Source organism: Gobio gobio (assembly GCF_949357685.1).
Source record: "Gobio gobio genome assembly, chromosome: 22".
NCBI lineage: Eukaryota > Metazoa > Chordata > Actinopteri > Cypriniformes > Gobionidae > Gobio > Gobio gobio.
The window spans coordinates 8,181,275-8,200,793 of NC_137118.1; the positions used below are offsets into that span (position 1 = coordinate 8,181,275).

The following is a 19,519-nucleotide window of genomic DNA, read 5'->3' on the forward strand; positions in this document are numbered from 1 at the left end:
GTGTCACTCTGCTGTCGACTGTCTGGCGCCATCTTGTGACTGAAAAACACTTAACCACCACGGGTTACTATGGAAGACTTCAGCATTCATTTCAACACATATGGTAAAAACTAATCTTTTCAGCAATGGAAAAAAGGCTCAAAGCAGTTTGGAACTGTTTTTCTTCGCGGAAACTTTGCGTAAGAGCAAATAAAATATTTTAACTCAAGACAATATTTTGTGTCTAATTTACTAGAGACAAGTAGTCGTGTAATAAGCGGGATAATGTACATCCAGACGGTTGTTATCGCAGAATAAACCCCTTCAGAGTGAAGCAAGACCCCTCCACTCAGTCATGGTTTATTCTGTAATAACAACCGTCTGGATGTACATTATCCCTTACGTAATGTGCAAGGACAAAGCCCCGTTATAATGGCGAACGCATCATTGGAGAACTTGTTTCTAGTAGTAGTTCTTGTGTTTCAGGTGGCAGATCACTGTCTGCTCTCCCATTGGTAGTTGTTGCGTCGTATCACTACTAATTTGCAGAAACGGTTGTTGCATTGCCTCGGTCGCTGTATCTTTTGTCTGCCAGAATTCGCCAAATCTTTCTTGAAAATAAATTATGTCTGGTCGCTTTGTCTCTCAGTGTGACTGTCCTTTAGTTTTTGTGATATATAATATTCAGATTTAAAAATAAAGTAAAATTTGTCAGTAATGTCACTGTAATTAAAGCTACACTATGTAACTTTTCTGTCCGCTAGAGGTCGCCTATTCAACACAAAGGCGTAGTTTGATGACGCCAAGTTTGAGCGCAGAATCCTGAGACATGTTGTCTTCACCTCACAGCTGGTGGCATGTTCATGGATGTGATTATTAACGTTACTGTAGTATGAAGCAGAAGCAGGAGCGATTGTTAATAAGAAGAGTGCAACACAAGCCTCGAGAACAGCAGGACCTTTATTATGGCATAGTCTCCTGCGGGACTTTTATTGTGCCACAGTCGCCGGCGCCATTTCTGCTTTTCCGCTCATGAGTATGAGGTAACGCAGCTCTGTTTATCATATTAGATACATTTGAGTGTGTTGAAAATGATGTTATGACGTTACTCTGTGTGTTCGCTCAGCGGCTGCTATGACACTTGTTACACACTGCAGTGAGAGTAAAGCGTTTCTGCAAAATAAAACCGGAAACCGAGGGGAACGCAGATATGACGCCATTTACACGTCCCAGTTCCTTGGTTAAAATAGCAATTTTCTCACGATTTAAAAATAGTTGGAAACATTTGGGATATTGTAAATACTCAACTGAACAAAATATATAACACTGGCCTAGTGTTTTTTGGATATTTTACAGATTTTTTGTTTTAATAGTGCACCTTTAATATGCTGAATTGTGGTTTTCATAACTTGCAAGAACTTTTAATTCCTTCAGGAAATGCACAGCTAGTTAGTAGCGTCAGCTGTAGTTTTAGTGCCAGTATTGGTTTTATTAATACCATTTTACATCATATAGCACTTCTTAAATCATCTTTATTCGTTTTTAATCAAACTTGAATCAATGAGAATCCAATATTAGACTCTACTTAAAAGTGTGTTTCTATTTAATTAGAATTACCATCTTGTTAATGACTGTGAGAAGGCCTTAATTAACTCTGCATTAATTATGAATGGCTAAATGGTGTGCGAAATTCGAAAAGAACCATTACAAGCTTCACAAGTTACATTTTACACATATTAACGTGTAACAATTCCTACAGATTTATTTAAGATATAACCCACAAGACACAGTATGATGGTGAAGATTATATTTGTTAATAATTATAACCAAATCAGGCTATTATTTAAATGCATGCATGTAATTGAACACTAGGCTCTAGGCTAACTTTGATGCAAGCTACAAAAAGCTTTACAAGACACATCGCACCCCTTATTTACTGTCTGCTGAACATCAGCATGATTACACGAAGATGTTGTTTTGTTCGCTATTTTTGAATGCTCCTCATTTGTTGTTTTAAACCAGTGGTGGTTTGATGGCGACGAGTCGAATTAGCCACGTCAGTCAAAGGCCTTTTGTTGTGGCATGGCAGAGATGTGCGGTGTAAGACATTAATCGCTGTTTTGCTCGCTGCGTTCCTGCTTCTCATTATTGCTCTAATGATTTTCACAATGTCATGTCATTCTCTCTGCCTTTGATTAATTACGTGTCAAAACAATGGAAGGGTTTATTAGGTAAACAAAGAAACAAGAGCGCTTTCTTTCAGACGCACACACACATTCGGAAACACTTCAGAGCGATCTGTTTCTGTCAATAGCTCTTAAAATGTGTTTACAAAACCGTCAGCATGTTGAGCTGCATTAGCAATAAGACAGATCTGTGATTTTTCCCCCATGCTTTACTCTCTGGGAATGGATTCAGTAGCTCTTTCCCTGCAATAGCAGTTACAGTACAGTATATATTCAGCAGCTGCAGAGGGAAGACGACTTGTCACATTAATGGGTCAGTTCTATTCATCCACAGACAAACTGTCTCTTTTTATTCTCCTCCAGCCCAAATCAGGAAATGAAAAAAGACACTCTGGAGAAATCACTTTCTGACTGCAAGAATGATACGAACATTCTCCCCCTTTCCCTTAAATGACATGCAATTCCACTCTCCTTAACTTGTCTATAAAATACCCCACAGGAAGTGAAGTCATAATTGCATTTCCTGTGACACGGGTCTTTGTACAGTGACCATTCCATCACCAATTTAATCAAACCTCCAAGTAATGTATCATTATTACTGAATGAAACTACATATTTATTTTTAATATTATGTATAATTTTTATAAATTGATGCGATCAAATTAAGGAATAATTTTAAAAATATATAATACAGTGTTTCAGATTGATTATTGTTTCTAAATGTTATTTATTATTCATTTATTTTTCTATATTATATTATTTATTAAATGATATAAAATCATTTGTACATTATATTACAGTAAAATATTTAATAGCAATGCCATTCGTATTATTTTAATATTTATATAATTAATATTATTATTTATAAAAGTAACAATGATGTCTTTCTTCCACTTACATGCATGTTTGATTAATTCGTGTAATTGGTGGAATGGTGTTTTATTAAGTTTAATTATAAAATAATTATGTTAACATTAAATGCTAATGTTTTTCTGCGAATTAAAGTGAACATGAAAGTGAATTTTTAATGTTAATGGGAAGCAGTATGTGTGTGTGGACGAGTTGCATAAAGTGTGAGAGTGTTTAATGGCCTTTTGACATCTCGTTTGTGTTAGCTGGAGCAGAGCGAGAGATTTATTAAATGGTACAGTCTGTACACTGTTCATCATGCGGGCCTGGCCTAGTCCAACTGGAACCCGGCCCTAGTCCTGCTGTCTGCCCTCTCTGGCTCCCTCTCCTCCTGCTGGATGAATTGGCAGCATGAAGACCAAACAGGGTCCAGAATGCTCTGAATGCATTTGGCTGGCCCTGGCAACTGTGGCTGGCCTCCACCTTCCAAGCTTTTGGCTCCGTTTGGGTCCCTGGTTGCCCCCGTTACTTTCGTTCTCTCTCTCCCTTTCCCTCTGTGTGCCAGGGATCTTGTTCTCACCTCTCCCCCCACAACCTGCTCACCCACCAAACCCCAGACCCCCGCCCCCTGGCCTGATTTGTGTGCACAAGAAGTGTCTGTTATTAGAGAGAGCAGGTAGGACCCTGTCTTCTCATTACCAGCCGCTCAAGGGGGATTATTATGTCTTCTGTGGCTGGCAGAGAGAGAGAGAGAGAGATTCCACCGCCTGACGGGCTGTTTGATGTTCCACCGCTGCTCGGATCCAATAACGTCCCCTTTTCATGGCGCAGTTAACGCTAACAGGTCTGCGCCATCTGAGAGCGTTTAAAGACCGTTGAGGCTCAAGTGAATCTGTGCTGACTTTAGCCAGCAACAAATCAGCACATGTGCTCAGGCTTAGTGCCTCTCTACCCTCAGAATCCCTCTTTATGTCTGAGCCGTGGTGCAATGGCTTGCACATGTGCTCTTGACATATAAGCCAATGAAGGTTGCAGGTTTGAGCCTGACATGCTTCACATCATTGTTTACTCCTATTTTCCTGTCTAACTTTACTGATCTGTACAATTAAAGACCTCAAGTAAAACTAGATTTTTACATTTCAGTACTTAACAGTAAGGTCCCGATCAGACAGAACACGTTTTTCAGGTTTGAAAACGCAAGGCCTTTTTTGGGTTTACATTTTTTTAATTTAGAAAAGAGCAGTGCGCTGTGGTTTTTTATATTGCTAGGCAACCCCCGAATCAGCTTTCCTATCAAGGTAACCGTCACCACAATGGAAGGCACCACCTCTCCATTCATTCGATTGGACAATGGAAAAAAAATGAGATGACGTCAGGCACTTTTCTGCTCAGAGTTTAGATTTTTTCAACTTCAGGCGCTTAGAGCCCTCCTACAAAAACGTGAGGCTAAACAGGCGGCTAAAACACAAGGCGCATAAACAGCACGCAAAACGCTCACTGCCAATAGAAAACAATTTAAAAAAGGCGCCTCTCACTGCAAAAACGCGTTTCTGTCTGATCCTTTTTTCTGCTGTCCCAGTCAGGAATAATTCTAAAGGAATAATGCATTTATGTTTGTAGCTTATTTACTATTTGCTTTTTTATATTTACTAGAGATTATATATATATATATATATATATATATATATATATATATATATATATATATATATATATATATATATATATATATATATATATATATATATATATATATATATATATATATATATAAATATAATATATATATATAAATATATATATATATATATAATATATATATTATAATATATATATTATAATATATATATTATAATATATATAATATATATATATATATATATATATATATATATATATATATATATATATATATATATATAATCTCTAGTAAATATAAAAAAATAAAAAAATATAATTTTTTTTTTTTTTTTTTTTTTTTTCTTGTGTCAGGAAGGGCATCCAGCATAAAACATGTCCCAAATCAAAGGTGTGTGTGAAGCAGACCCTGCAAATGAGCGGGAATAATGCTAGGAAGATGATGATTTACTTTTGTTCTTAACATTTTAATCACATAAAATTAGAGATGCACCAACGTATCAGCCGATAAAAGCAATTAGTTTCACTATCAGGGCGATCAGGGCATGAACATCAGAAGGTACGTTGAAAGATACAGTACAACTTATCAAAAATCTGTATCGTATCTCATGTAAGCCTTGCAAGCTTAAACTTTGGGCTTTCTGTGATATAATCAGTAATGTTTTGCATTGTATCCCATCATTTCCCAGTACAAGTGTGTTCCTGAATTTATAGCTGTACTATTTTAAACTTGTTGCAAGTTTTCATTTTGTAACAAAATAATGTTTTGGTTAGTTTTCTTTTTGTAAACTATAAAAATATGTCTATACATCTATTCATTCATCTATATTGTGTGTAGACATGCACAGAGACTAAATTTCTCAGCTAATACCAAAAGCTGATTATTCAGAATGATATCAGCCGATGTCGAGACCAATAGTTTGGTTTTTCATATGGGAAAAAAAATCTCTCCCAAAAAATGCTGCAACTATACAGAGAACCCTCTCAATCAGTGTTTCAACCGCGGAAAGACGTCAATAAAACAGCTTGGGAACAATGTCACTTAACGTTTACCTCAGGAAAATCATCCAATGTTCACAGTTTGTTAGTGAGCTATAAAAACTTAACTTAAAAACTAGTTTGAATACTACCTTATAGTTGTATATAATACCTTTGTTGTTAGTTGAAACCAATATTATGGTGTACCAAATGAGAGAGTTCTCTGTAGTTTGCAGCATTTTTTGGGAGAGATTTTTTTTTTTTTCCATAAGAAAAACCAAACTATTGGTATCGGCATCAGCTGATATCATTCTGAATAATCAGCTATTGGTATCGGCTGAGAAATGTAGTGTCTGTGCATGTCTATATAAAATATAGATGCATAAATATATGTATATATGTATCTTTTTATATTTTACAAAAAGAAAATTCTGTAACAAAATTATGTTTCGGTAATGTTTTGGAATAAAAATTGTTACAAAATGAAAACTTGCAACAAGTTTGAAATAGTACAGCTATAAATTCACCAACACACTTGTACTGGAAAATGATGGCATACAATGCAAAACATTACTGATTATATAACAAAAAGCCCAAAGTTTAAGCTTGCAAGGCATAAAATAGTTATACAAGATCAATGAATGTAAGATTTTAAGTGACAATAATCCTTATTATTAAGTCCTTAGGCTCTCATCATATGTGATGTATCATGCCATCATGAACTTTTATTATTAAACCTGCTGTCTTTAACTACGAATAATGCTTTTAAACCACACATAATCACAGTTTAAGCATTAATATCCTGAATCTCTGTGTAAAGCAAAAATTTGTAATGTGTAATGTGTAAAGTGTAATGTTTAAAAAATATTAAATACACTACTGGAACCATTGCGAGCACAAAGAGTGCTGAAAATGGCTTTATGTGTACTAATCAATTATCAGCCCATTACCTTTAAGAGGTAGCTGGAGATGACAAATCACACAAGCATGTACAGATTAATCTTAAGTACCTTTAAAGTGTCCCACCTTTGGCTCCAAATGAACATCCTCTTGCGTTTTAATGCACTTGATGAGGCCTTAAAAGGGAAAATAAGAGGACCTTTATCACTGAACTCTTTTAACACTCCTCACCCACTCGCTTTTTTCATGGGTCCTTCATTGCTTCTTGCATATTTTCTCCCCATCTGTGTGTGGCCAAGGGCAGAGGACACCATTTGAAAGCAGTTGCAGATTTATTAGCATCTCTGCGTCAGAGAAGTGCTATAATTTCACTCGCTCGCCTCTCATTTGAGACCTTCGCAAGTATTGCTTTAGAAAATATGTCTTTCACAAACTCTTGATCAGATTTGCCCATATAGTAACTGATTACATGTACTCTGGATCACATAATCAGATGTCAAAAATGTAATACTTAAATACTATTTTACCTAATTCTTCTTTCTTATTTTTAAATAAGATTTTTTTTTTTTTTTTTACTTTTGTCTATATATGTTCAGAAAGTCTTCCAGTTTTGTGGAATTGCACACACAGACGGGCCACTAGTCAGGCACTACCATTTTGAGTGCTTTTGAACGGATTCATAAACACCTCCGATTGGCCATTGTGTTCACATGCTCAACGTATTTTTATGTGATTGGTTACAATGATAGTCTATATATAAATATGTTATATTAGGGATCCGCTGATAGACGCCTGCGTTCAAGCGCTCACATGTCTAAGCGCTCGGTGAAGAGCGTCAAATATGTCTATTTACAACATGTTTTTGAAGCGTTGATCATCGTAGCTAATCACAGATATCATATATGTTGAGCGCATGAACACAATGGCCAATCAGAGGTGTTAAAGAATCAGTTCAACAATGCTCAAAATGCTAATGCACATTTTGGTCGGTACCCATAACAACACTAGTACGTAATCTATCCAGCACTACCCATATGTATATGTATCCTGGCTTCCTTTTCTCTGTCTTTTTCCACTTCATCCGCCTCTTCTCTCTTCGTCTTCTGACGATGTTTGCCCTGAGGCGGTTGGAGGAGGAGGAGGAGAGGCACATTAGTTTCTCCATCACTCAGCCGGAGCACTGGAACATAAAACGTTTTTTTTTTTTATCTCCTCGCCACACTTCCGCACGGTGAAACGGGGCGGGTAATAAAGCTTCGCGAGCGAGTTGTCAGCGGTAAAAGATTATGTTTTTTGCCCTCCCTGCATCTGAAAAAGGAGGGAGGACGGAGAGGGGAGCGAGCAGAGGGGTGTTTACAGGCTTGAGTGGGCGCTCGTGAGGCCGGGAAAGAGGCTGATTGCTGTAGAGTGGCCTGTCAGCCCGTGATTTGTCATGTACTTCATCATCTCCGTCACTCCGCGGAGCGTTGTCATAGCTAACGTATCGGCCCGCATTTGTACCGGGCCGTGTAGGAAATTTGTATTTACTTTGGGGTTGGGGGCGAGGGGAGTGAGGAAGCGGCGGGGGGTGTGGTGTAATTTGTTCCTCGTGGATAATGTGACCCTGAGTGGAGCCGGATCATGGGTTAGTTGAAGTGATATTTTCCGGTAATGGTAGTCGTACATCACGGCTGTCAGACAGAGTTAGGAGGCATGCACATAACAGCTCCATTTCAGCCACTGCAAGCATCTGGGATTATTTTCCATAACCAAGTATGACATGACCGCTCTGCGGAGTGCATTAAATTTTTACTGGCTTTTCTTCCTTCGCTCCTTCTATCCCTCCCTCTCTTTGCTCCCCTGTCGGGTCAGCGGCGTTTCCCCTGAGCCGACCGGGGGGCTCCAGTCTGGCAGGGTGATTGATGCTCGGGAGACACGGCGTCCCTCACCAAGACCTGCACGCCGCTGCAGCGCTGACACGTCTCCTTTAAAGCTGCTCGGCTACAGTCCCACTGCGGCACCCCCCTCTTGCTTTTATTTCTAATGACGTGTTTATTTCTTTAATTTCTCTCTTATGGTTGCCGGCTATTTTGATCCTTGTTATTTCCAGGCAAGGTCAGCGTCGTAAATGCCAGAGCTGTGGGAGACAGATCACGTGTCTGTGGAAGGCTAATCGCCGGGATCCTGGGGGCGGGTGGGCAGGCAGTGCTCATTATAGGGGCCTACCGCCAAAATTATGTGACGACCTTACAGCCCCTCAGACTTGCCAAGACAGCAGAAGGATTTAGAGGGAGAGAGAGAGAGCAGGGTGATGCATGCTGCTTGATGGATGGACAGGTCAGCAGGCTATGCAGTCACACACCACCCCCTCACCCCTGGCCGTCCCTCTCATTCCTGTCTGCCGCAGCAGTGCATTGTGGGAGAAAGAGTGTAGCCCTCTCATTGTGCTGGCGGAGCGCTGCTGGTTGATTGACACCAATTAAACAGAACCTCTTTGTGTTTGAGAAAAGCTTTGAACTGGAACTCACACCTTTACTGCAAATGTATATATTGTCATATTTATATATATTTTTTAAATTTATAAAATAAAAATGCACACAGAATGTATATGACAAAAAATATTTATATTTAAATGTAATTAACATTTTAAAAACTATATAGACATATTTTTTAAATAAAATAAATAATAGAAATGACAAAAAATATATATTTAAATATTTAAAAAATATAGTAGTCAATAATCTCAATGATACTGAAATATGTCTACTATCTAGACTGTAATTCTTTTAGCATTCCTAAAAATATTTTGTATATGCCACATAGCAATTAGCATTATATCACCAAACATTATTCTTTATTTTGTATTATTCTACAGTTTGTTTGTGTTATTACAGTGGAAATGGTGACTTGCAGCCATTGTTTGTGCTGAGCATAAGCAGAGAAGCATCCAAGTGCCCTAAGGCAGTCGGTAATGACCCCCACCGACCCTTACTTGCTAACACAATCACACTCACACACACATTTACACACTCTCTCCTCCATCTCCCCTAGCAGGCAGAGCCTCATTCTGTCATGGTGTATATCTAGGCGCTAACGCTTGCCTCTAACATGTGGACAGCGATCAACTTGTTAGTGTGGATTCAGCATCTTTCTTTTCCCCTAGGCCATGGTGAGCCTTGCTGATGTCTCCAGATTCCTTACACACACACGCATGAGAACCCCTGACGGTTCTTTAGTCCCAGAGGAGGGCTCAGTGTGGTGGGAGGTTGAGTGCTAAGGGTTTGTTTCCAGGTTCGAGACTAACACTGTCTGCTCTTGCCATTAGGGAGACAACCTCGAGCAGGGGCCCTACGAACAAAATACTTTTTGGCCCTGCACACTCCTGTCTGACCTCTTATTGATCAGGATGGACAGTAGCCCTGCTAGGACAGCGCAGGTGAGGCGGGGCATTATAGACCTTTTCCATCTTGCTTTATCCCTGTCTCAAATACTTTTATGCATGGCACTTGGAGAAGGAAAAAGGGTCAAGATCATTCTTGGTTAGTTGTGTTGAAATCCACTCAGTGAAAAGGCTTGAATTGCTTTTTTTCTCTGAGCAAACACTATTATTTCCAGCACAGCATAGAGAGGCTGGACGGAATAAAAGAAAGGTTAACCTGGAGAAATAGTTCAGTGACTTCTAGATTTTAAGTTTCATGTTGACTTCCAACCCAAGGCATAAGATATTTTACACTTTCCATTATCAGACCTTCCCGAGAGCCCTCGACCTCAGGATTCATTTGCACAAGCCAATAAAAGGTAATAATGTTCCTGTGTGAATCAGACAAGGTTGCCAAGTCCTTGAAATAGAATTGAAGGGAAACATCCCTTGTGAATTTGTATACAGTGGCAAAGCTTTAGATGAAAATGATTTGATCAGTGTTGCAATCTACAAACAATATCAAAGTAAGCTATTCAGACCATAGTCGGTGAACAAAGGCAGATTGATTATTTTAGGGATATAAATGTTTTTGGGAGGCATTATATTACATTAAATCATTCTAATATGCTGATTTGGTGCTCAGTTGATATCAATTATGCTCCATTATTAAAAATGATGCCTTTGAAAATGTCTTTACTGTCACTTTGTATCAATTCTGTGCATCTTTGCTGAATAAAAGTATTAATTTCTTTCTTTAAAAAAAACATACTTCAAAAGGTAACTTATCACAGTTTTCAAAAAACAAACAATTAAGCAGCAACAATGTGTATTAAGCACCAAAATCAGCATATTAGCTGATATTTTATCAGCAAAATTCAGCTTTGCATCACATGAATAAATTACACTAAACAGTTATTTTGAATTGTAATAATATTTCACAATTATTACATAATACATCTAATAAAAAGCATAATAATATAATAATACATAATATTCTACATTATTTCGCACCTAGTCTCAGCCCCAGACGTCACGCCCACAGACCGCTGGCTGAATGTCTGATGCATATGGCACATTTATCTGGAAACACTTCAGGAGTTTTGAAGTTGTCATCTGATTGGTTGAATTCTACAGAATGTCCGTGATGTCCGTGTGTGTCACGTCCACCTAGAAACAAATGCCGTGGTGCCAAACTCTCTTGCGGAAGAAGAACGCTGTCTTGTTCACAACTGTGACAATGAGTGCTTACCAGGGTCAGCTAAACGCTGGATTTCCAAAAGTATGTGAAGTCGCAGCTCCATTGTTGCAGTAAACTTGAACAACATTCTTGAATGAGTAATTTATAGATGCACACCAGCCTGTTAATGCAGGGACATCGACTTTACATTTTCACACTCCTAAACACACTGTAAAAAAAATTCAGGTCTCCAATTGAAAATTTTCTAGTGAGCGATCACATCTAAATTTTTCAGTTGGTCAAATTGAATTTCTGTGAATTGATGCAATTTAATTCAATTAAAATTCAAGAAATTCAATTTGGCCAACTGAAAATTTTAGATGTGATCGCTCACTAGAAAATGTTCAATTGGAGACCTGATTTTTTTTTTACAGTGTATGACGCGGAACAACAAAAACTGTGATTGGATGTCAGTCAAACTTCCTCTTGGGCGGTCCTTGACCAATGAAAGCTGCGATAGAGTCCAGACCTTCTGCCGTCAGTCTAAAGGTCTGGCTATGCAATACTATTTCCCACCTAATTACTTGTATAGTCTGGTGACGGATCTATGTGTGACTTGTAAGCCTGTACCTTTAAAGTGTTCTAGAATATTCCATTCCATGTGAGACTGGTAGGTGTGTGACACTTCTCACCTGGCCTGAGATGTGCCTATATGCACTCATGAATATGAATGAGAGCAGGTTGACTGTTATCGAGTTTAAATAATGTATGCGTTCAGACCTTGGGTTCAGATCCAAGTCTCCTAACAGACTTTTTCCTCAAACATGGAACAGTAGAACATGGAAAGTCTCAGACATTGTTATGCAGGGTTTTGTTATTTCACACTCTCTGTCCATCTCTTCACCCTTCGTTCTGTCTCTGACTCGTGTCCTCCGCAGGCTGAGTGCTGTTTCAGACAGTCCAAGGTTAAACTGAGGCCGTATGTATGGTGGATGTCTGTCAAGCCCTTCACAGCTATACAGACCCTACGAAGTGACTCATATATATACACACACACACACACACGCAATCACTCACATACACACGCAAGAATTCGGGCAGAATTCATGTTCATGGATGAGCTAATGTATAAAATTAGTTTTATTAGCGTTACTGTAGCATGAAGCAGGGCGGGGCTGAGAGCCTGTTTTTATTATGCTTATATGCCGCAGTCGGCCGCTCCTTTCTCTTTGTTGTTTATGCATATGTTAGGTTAAATTTACGATTAAAGTTAACAAATGCCTCCTTCCTCCCTGAACTTGAATTTAAAATCTTTTGTTCTAAAGAAAAGCCACAAATGCTAAATTACTACTCATATAGGTCACTTTATCTGACGAATTCAAATTGTAGGGTAACGCTTTTCTGTTCTTACTGTACATAAGTAAAATGCACACTAAAATACATTTAAGTGTGTTGAAAGTTATCTAACGTTCGCTCGCTGGCTGGTTTGAGAGGCACAAAGCAGTATGCCAGATCGATACTGGAATATCATATTAATAAAAGTTGGATGACTTGTGTTGCTAAATGGCATAGAATTAATAAAAAAAAACACTGTATGGTGGAGAAAAAGGTGGAAATTACTGTTGCTACAAATAAAGCTATTTCTTTATGCTATGTTAGCCACTTGACAACTTGACAAAATAGTGTTGTCTCTGAGGCATGGTGCAAACATGTTACTCGCCTCAGGGTCATGCATGTTACAACGCATGACCCTGAAGTGTCTGCAGAGACCGTGTCAATTAGACTCCCCCTGAAATTGCCTCGTCGACACGGCATCCTCAATAAACCCCTCTCCGGCGTGATGACTCAGATTGTTCAAATATTACAATTTAATAATTCTTAAATCGATATGTCATCCTCAATAAACCCGTCTCCAGCGTGTTGCCTCCGATCCTTCGAATATTCCAATCTAATATGACCCCTGACCTGTAAAGTTGCCAGAATAATAATCATACACTGCTTGTTAATTGGCCAGAGGAGAACTGGCACCCCGACTGAGCCTGGTTTCTCCCAAGGTTTATTTTTCTCCATTAGGTCACCTGATGAGGTTTTGGTTTGCTTGCCACTGTTGCCTCTGGCTTGGCTTGCTCAGTTGGGGACACTACATTTTTCTAAATTTTTCAACTAAATATCCAAATAAATCTAATTCTTAAACTAAATTAACCATATAAACTAAATTACTGATCTAATTACTGATCTTAAGCCCACATTGTCACTGTATGATAATTTAAATCAACTGGTGACATAACCGTTTTCTCCAGAACGGCTATACGGCCGAATAAAATTATGTTGCATTATTTTCCTGTTTAACACTGTAAAGCTGCTTTGAAACAATCTGCATTGTTAAAAGCGCTATATAAATAAAGTTGACTTGACTTGACTTGACTCGCCGTAAATCAAGAAAACAAGAGATTCAAACAATAGGTATACCCTAACCCTAACCCTAACCTAACCCTAACCCTATTCAAATAAGACTAACCATGTTGAGCTATAAAACAATGATTCGTTTTCTGTCGATAAAAGTATCCAGTTGCTCACCTGTCTAATAAAACACATAATATATTAAAGCGTCTTTGGTGTTTTCTACAGAAATCAAAGGTAGCGCGGATATGACGTCATTGACCAGCGACGCAATGACACGGGCCGTTACATTGGTCAAAATTGCTGATTTAAACATTGTTGGAAACATTTGAGATTATGTAAGTACACAAGTCAACTAAATATATAACATTGTTTTAGTTTTGGGATATTTGAATCCAAAAATTTTACATATTGTGCCTTTCAGGGGTCTTGTAATCGTTTTTTTTTTTCTTTGCATTGAGCATATAATTTATAAATTTTTATTTTATTATTATTTTATTTTGTTATATTTTATAAGCCTTTATGAAAACAAAATAATTCAAATAAAAGCTAATTCGAAATATTAAAAAATTCATGACACTGGTACAGTATATACTCAAAAATAAAATTAAAAACAGCGAATAGATTATAATTTAGCGTAGCATATCTGTTTGTCAGTAGAAACTTGATATCAGTGTTGTCCTCACGGTAATGTTTCCCCAGAGCATTTTCTGCGTCTACGGATTTAAAGAAAATGACTCTAATGACAAGTGTGCCAGCATATATGCTGAGCACACCGTGTAGACGCATCTTTAGTTTCCCGTCCCAAGTGCTCACTAACACGCTTGTTACCACAGAATAATTGGAGGGTGTTCAGCTTCGCAAAAACAGGTCAGGTCAGGAAAATCGTGTCCGTCTATGTCCTGATTAACCCCAGGAGGATGATCGACAAAAGAGCTCGGCCTGTTGTGCATGAGGCTCCAATTATGTGTACAAGACATCGTCGGCCTGAGGGAAATTAAATAGAGTCCCCCAGCTGGATGTGCAAGCGTGGCCTCATGGGAGACATTTCGTCTCTTATTAAAACAGCCCCATTGTCTAGGCTTAAGGGTCCAGAGTGTCAAGCTGCAAATATGTAAATATAATGCCCATAAGGACTTTGGCTTACATCTGTGTGTGTATGTGTGTGTTCATCCACACCCTACGCCGTTTGTGACAGCCAGTATTGACTGGGAATAATGAGGCTGCCCTGTTGATGTCCAGCATTGTGACTGAAGCTCATTTCTGTGTGGACGTCTTGACAGCAGCGTGATGCAATGGTTGTGGTATTCTCTTCACTGTCTCTCTGCTGTTATCAGGCCCTATTTAAACACCTCAGCAATGGTCCCTCGGGCTCTGAGAGCAGGACAGCCATTGATTGCGTCCAGTCTCTCTAAGTGAGGTTGTAAACAGCTCCGACTCAGGACAGATCACCGACACTAAGTGGTCCTCTGGAGAGAAATGAAGATTAATGAACCTCAGAGGATGGTTAGTTTGTTGTTTTTTTTGCTCTTTTTTTTTTTAGTTAGAAACTAATGATTCACTCAAGGTTATTTAAACCGAATGTCACATTAGCGTACAGACACTTAATTTAAAGGCTAATGTAAATTTAATGTTTAACAAATAGCACTGCTTTGAGGTAGCTTAAGATTACAGAGCTAATCAGAAATTAATTGAGATCCAATAGGGTATTAAAATTGATATCAAAATTAGATACAAAAGGGGATGGTACCCTTTCAATAGGTACACTTTTGTAGAGGGTATGCACGTGACGTCACTGTCGGCCGGTGTGACTGTGGTTATGCCCACTGAGTGACAAAAAGACTGAGGCGCAGCATTGGTTTTTAGTGTGAATGCTGCGAAATATACACAAAACGGCGGTCGGGTGGGCTTGAATGGACATCCCTGTGCCCCCCTCCATACCGAGGGAGACGGACTTGATAATAGCGTGTCATTTTCCCACTCATGCCGCCTGCTGCTTCTGCTACTGATTGCTTTTAGAGGGAGAAGCCGGCCATAACTGCTGGTCTAGGATCCATTTTTCTTCATCATAATAGCATATTATTAGCGAAAAAGGGTTGGCAAACGATCCAGTGCGTATCTGTATTTAGGGTCGTCAAATGATTCAATTTCCAATGTGTTTTTGCTTCGGTGAGTAATATAGCCAATCACAGACATGTTTGTTGATTTCTTGAACGCAATGGCCAATCACATGTGTTGAAGTTAGAATCCACTCACTGCTCGAGTTTTTGTCCTGCGTGTGCTGAGTTCTGCACGTGCGCAAATCCTCTCTTACAATGTGTAGACAGCCTACATAAATAAGAGATTCATTGTGCAATCAGCTTCACTTTGTGAGATCGCGTTCATTGAGCGACAGCTTTTAGTGATTAGTCTAGGCGATATAAACACAATTATTAATAGGCCTATAATATATTCAGAATTTGAATAATACTTTTGTTTTCCATTCTTGACAAGCAGCCACACGCTTCAATACATAGGGCCATCCGCATATAAATGCGGGATTTCCTCTCGAAATTGTGATGACTGACAGTGATAAATATTTATGTATCGAAATCAGGCTCATATAAATGTCAGGAAAACATGTCAATATCCATGGATCACTGGATCTTTGGTAAGTTGTAAGGAACACTATATCGAGTCCAACCTTTAGTTTAAACTAATAATTGTTTGCTTTACTCACGTTTTCCCCTATTAACTCATTCCCAGCTGAGGGGGCGTGTTCCGGCGGGAAGTGACGTCAATGCATACCCTCTCTTAGTAAAGGTACATGTTGGTACCAAAAATGCCTTTTTTTTCTTCTTCCATCCATTGAAAGTGAATAAGGTACAATGTTTAGACCCCACTGACTTTCTTGTGTTTGGCCAAAAACAGAAATATAAGGAAGAAAGTCAAGACGAGTAAATGACTTTGTTTTTTGCGTAATCTGTGCAAACCTAAAACTACCAGAATATTTGTATCCACTGGCTTATCCATTGGTCAGTCAAACAGATATTAAAAACAAAGGGGATATTTTATTAATCATTTGTATAATGTTTCGGCTGGTTTTAAGGAGGGTTTTGGCGGTGGCGGGAGGTTTGGGGACACTCTTCCCATAAGCACACAAACATATTAGTCCCATTTCTTTCAATTATTCAGTGCTGTGGTCCTTCAAAAAGCATTTTTCTTTCTTTCAATCTGTCCTTCCTCTGAATCTTCAGGCTTTTAAAAGCCTCAGGCAGTTTGTACATTTCTGTAAGCTGAAGACACTGTTCTCTACACATCTTTAAACTCTTGCGAACGTAAATCATGAGAAAACATACTCTCTGCAAAGCCAAGACCCCTACTGAGACATATGACAACAAATGTTTGAAGATAAAGGCGTTTACTGTGATGGAAGAAAGCTGAGCTGTGTGTGCATGTGTTTATCTGTAACAAGGTAATTAGTACCCAGAATCCTGTGTTTCCACAGCAAGACAAATAGAAAGCAGTCAAGTACTTTTGTTTCACACATTTACTTTTAGCCACTTCTAATTAGACTGTTCACATTAACGTTTGTGGGCGTATCTGAGATATGTTGGATTCATTTTGTGATTGTATTTTTTGTAATCCTTTAAATGCAGCTGAATGTTGCCATTTCCATTTTCCATGTGATATGTTTTTAAATTAATCAAAGATAGTAATGAATCCAACACTTTGCTTTGGTTCGGTATCAAATGAAGCAGGAAAACGTAAAACACAATTGACTGCAAATTAATGGCATCCATTCACTGTATCAAAGCACCAGGAGAGATGACTAAAATATGGATGTCTGACCGTCATTTGCGTGAGTATCGAGCGATTTTATCACCAATTTACCTTTCGGTGTTCATCAAACACGATACAGACTTGGCTCATGCGGCTGCACACGCGTTATTACGCACACACTCACACTATTACGTGCACAGCGGGCTAAATAACAAAGCCTGCAATGTGCCCTTTGGTGGGTAGATAGCTCATTTCTAAAGAGAGACCTTCCATCTGTGCTGATGGCAGCCGAGGGAACCGTTATGATCATGATGGAAATCTCAGCTGCCATTATGGGACGGCAGCACAGGGCGCACTGCACACACACTAATGGACTCATTTGTAATTGGGAGAGAGGGAGATGATGTGTGTTTGCATGTGAGTGTGTGTGACATACAGGATCGAATGGACCAGGAAGAAGATATAGATGTGATTTTGACGTCAAAAAACATGTTTGTTTGTGTTGCTTTCAATGATGATCTGTTAAGCAGTATATGTAAAGGCATATAATAAAGGCATATACATCGATCAGGCATAACATTATGACCAAATGAATGCAAATGAATGCCACACATCCAAACAAAATGATTTTGTCATTCAATCATGACAGCAGTTTAATTAATAAACAAATAAATTGTTTTTTGTTTTACGTATTTAGTTTTTATTTATTTGAACAACATTCAAGATTTAAAGTGTATATATATATATATATATATATATATATATATATATATATATATATATATATATATATATATATATTTTTATATATATATATATATATATATATACATATATATACATATACACACTGATCAGGCATAACATTATGACCACCTTCCTAATATTTTGTTGGTCCCCCTTTTGCTGGCAAAACAGCCCTGACACGTCGAGGCATGGACTCCACAGACCCCTGAAGGTGTGCTGTGGTATCTGGCACCGAGATGTTAGCAGCAGATCCTTTAAGTCCTGTAAGTTGTGAGGTGGGGCCTTCATGGATCGGACTTGTTTGTTCAGCACATCCCACAGATGCTCGATTGGATTGAGATCTGGGGAATTTGGAGGTCAAGTCAACACCTCAAACTCGTTGTTGTGCTCCTCAAACCATTCCTGAACCATTTTTGCTTTGTGGCAGGGCTCATTATCTGCTGAAAGAGCCACAGCCACCAGGGAATACCGTTTCCATGAAAGGGTGTACATGGTCTGCAAAAATGCCTAGGTAGGTGGTATGTGTCAAAGTAACATCCACATGGCAGGACCCAATGTTTCCCAGCAGAACATTGCCCAAAGCATCACACTGCCTCTGCCGTCTTGCCTTCTTCCCATAGTGCATCCTGGTGCCATGTGTTCCCCAGGTAAGGGACGCACACGCACCCGGCCATCCACGTGATGTAAAAGAAAACATGAATCATCAAACCAGGCCCCCTTATTCCATTGCTCCTTGGTCCAGTTCTGATGCTCATGTGCCCAATGTTGGCGCTTTCGGCGGTGGACAGGGGTCAGCATGGGCACCCTGACTGGTCTGTGTCTATCCAGCTCCATACGCAACAAACTGCGATGCACTGTGTATTCTGACACCTTTCTATCAGAACCAGCATTAACTTCTTGAGCAATTTGAGCTACAGTAGCTCGTCTGTTTGATCAGACCACACGGGCCAGCCTTCGCTCCCCACATGCATCAATGAGCCTTGGCCGCCCATGACCCTGTCGCCAGTTCACCACTGTTCCTTCCTTGGACCACTTTTGATAGACACTGACCACTGCAGACCGGGAACACCCCACAAGAGGTGCAGTTTTGGAGATGCTCTGACCCAGTTGTCTAGCCATCACAATTTGGCTAGACGAAGAAAAAAAACACATCAACTTTGAGGACAAAATGTTCACTTGCTGCCCAATATAACCGCCTCAGTAACAGGTGCCGTGATGAAGAGATTATCAGTGTTATTCGCTTCACCGGTCATAATGTTATGCCTGATCTGTGTATATACATATATGTGAAATGTCACTATCCCAAATTAAACTCTGCTTGAGATTGCATAGTTGCCAAATAATAATTTATCTGGCATGGTAGCTCAGAAATCTGGCATTTTCTTGAACTGACTTGTAAAACAAACTGAAGAGCAACTGAAAACAGGCGTGAGGCTACATCAAACAAGTGTGAGGCCACAATAAAGGAGAGAGGGAGACTAAGACACGAACATTCGGTCAATT

At 39.0% G+C, this 19,519-nt stretch overlaps 1 protein-coding gene across 6 annotated transcripts in view; it reads left to right on the forward strand.

The window, feature by feature from the left end:
• Nucleotides 1-19,519, forward strand: part of auts2a (activator of transcription and developmental regulator AUTS2 a) — a 428,008-nt gene that overhangs the window by 293,027 nt on the left and 115,462 nt on the right. For 5 of the 6 annotated variants that reach the window (XM_079804461.1, XM_079804463.1, XM_079804464.1 and 2 more), the window contains exon 1: nt 9,905-9,945. The exons of the other annotated variant lie outside the window; for it this stretch is intronic. In XM_079804461.1, the coding sequence (XP_079660587.1) occupies nt 9,916-9,945 (30 nt within the window). In that variant the 5' untranslated portion in view covers nt 9,905-9,915. Of the gene's footprint in view, nt 1-9,904; nt 9,946-19,519 lie in introns of those variants that run through there. 6 annotated transcript variants of the gene reach the window in all.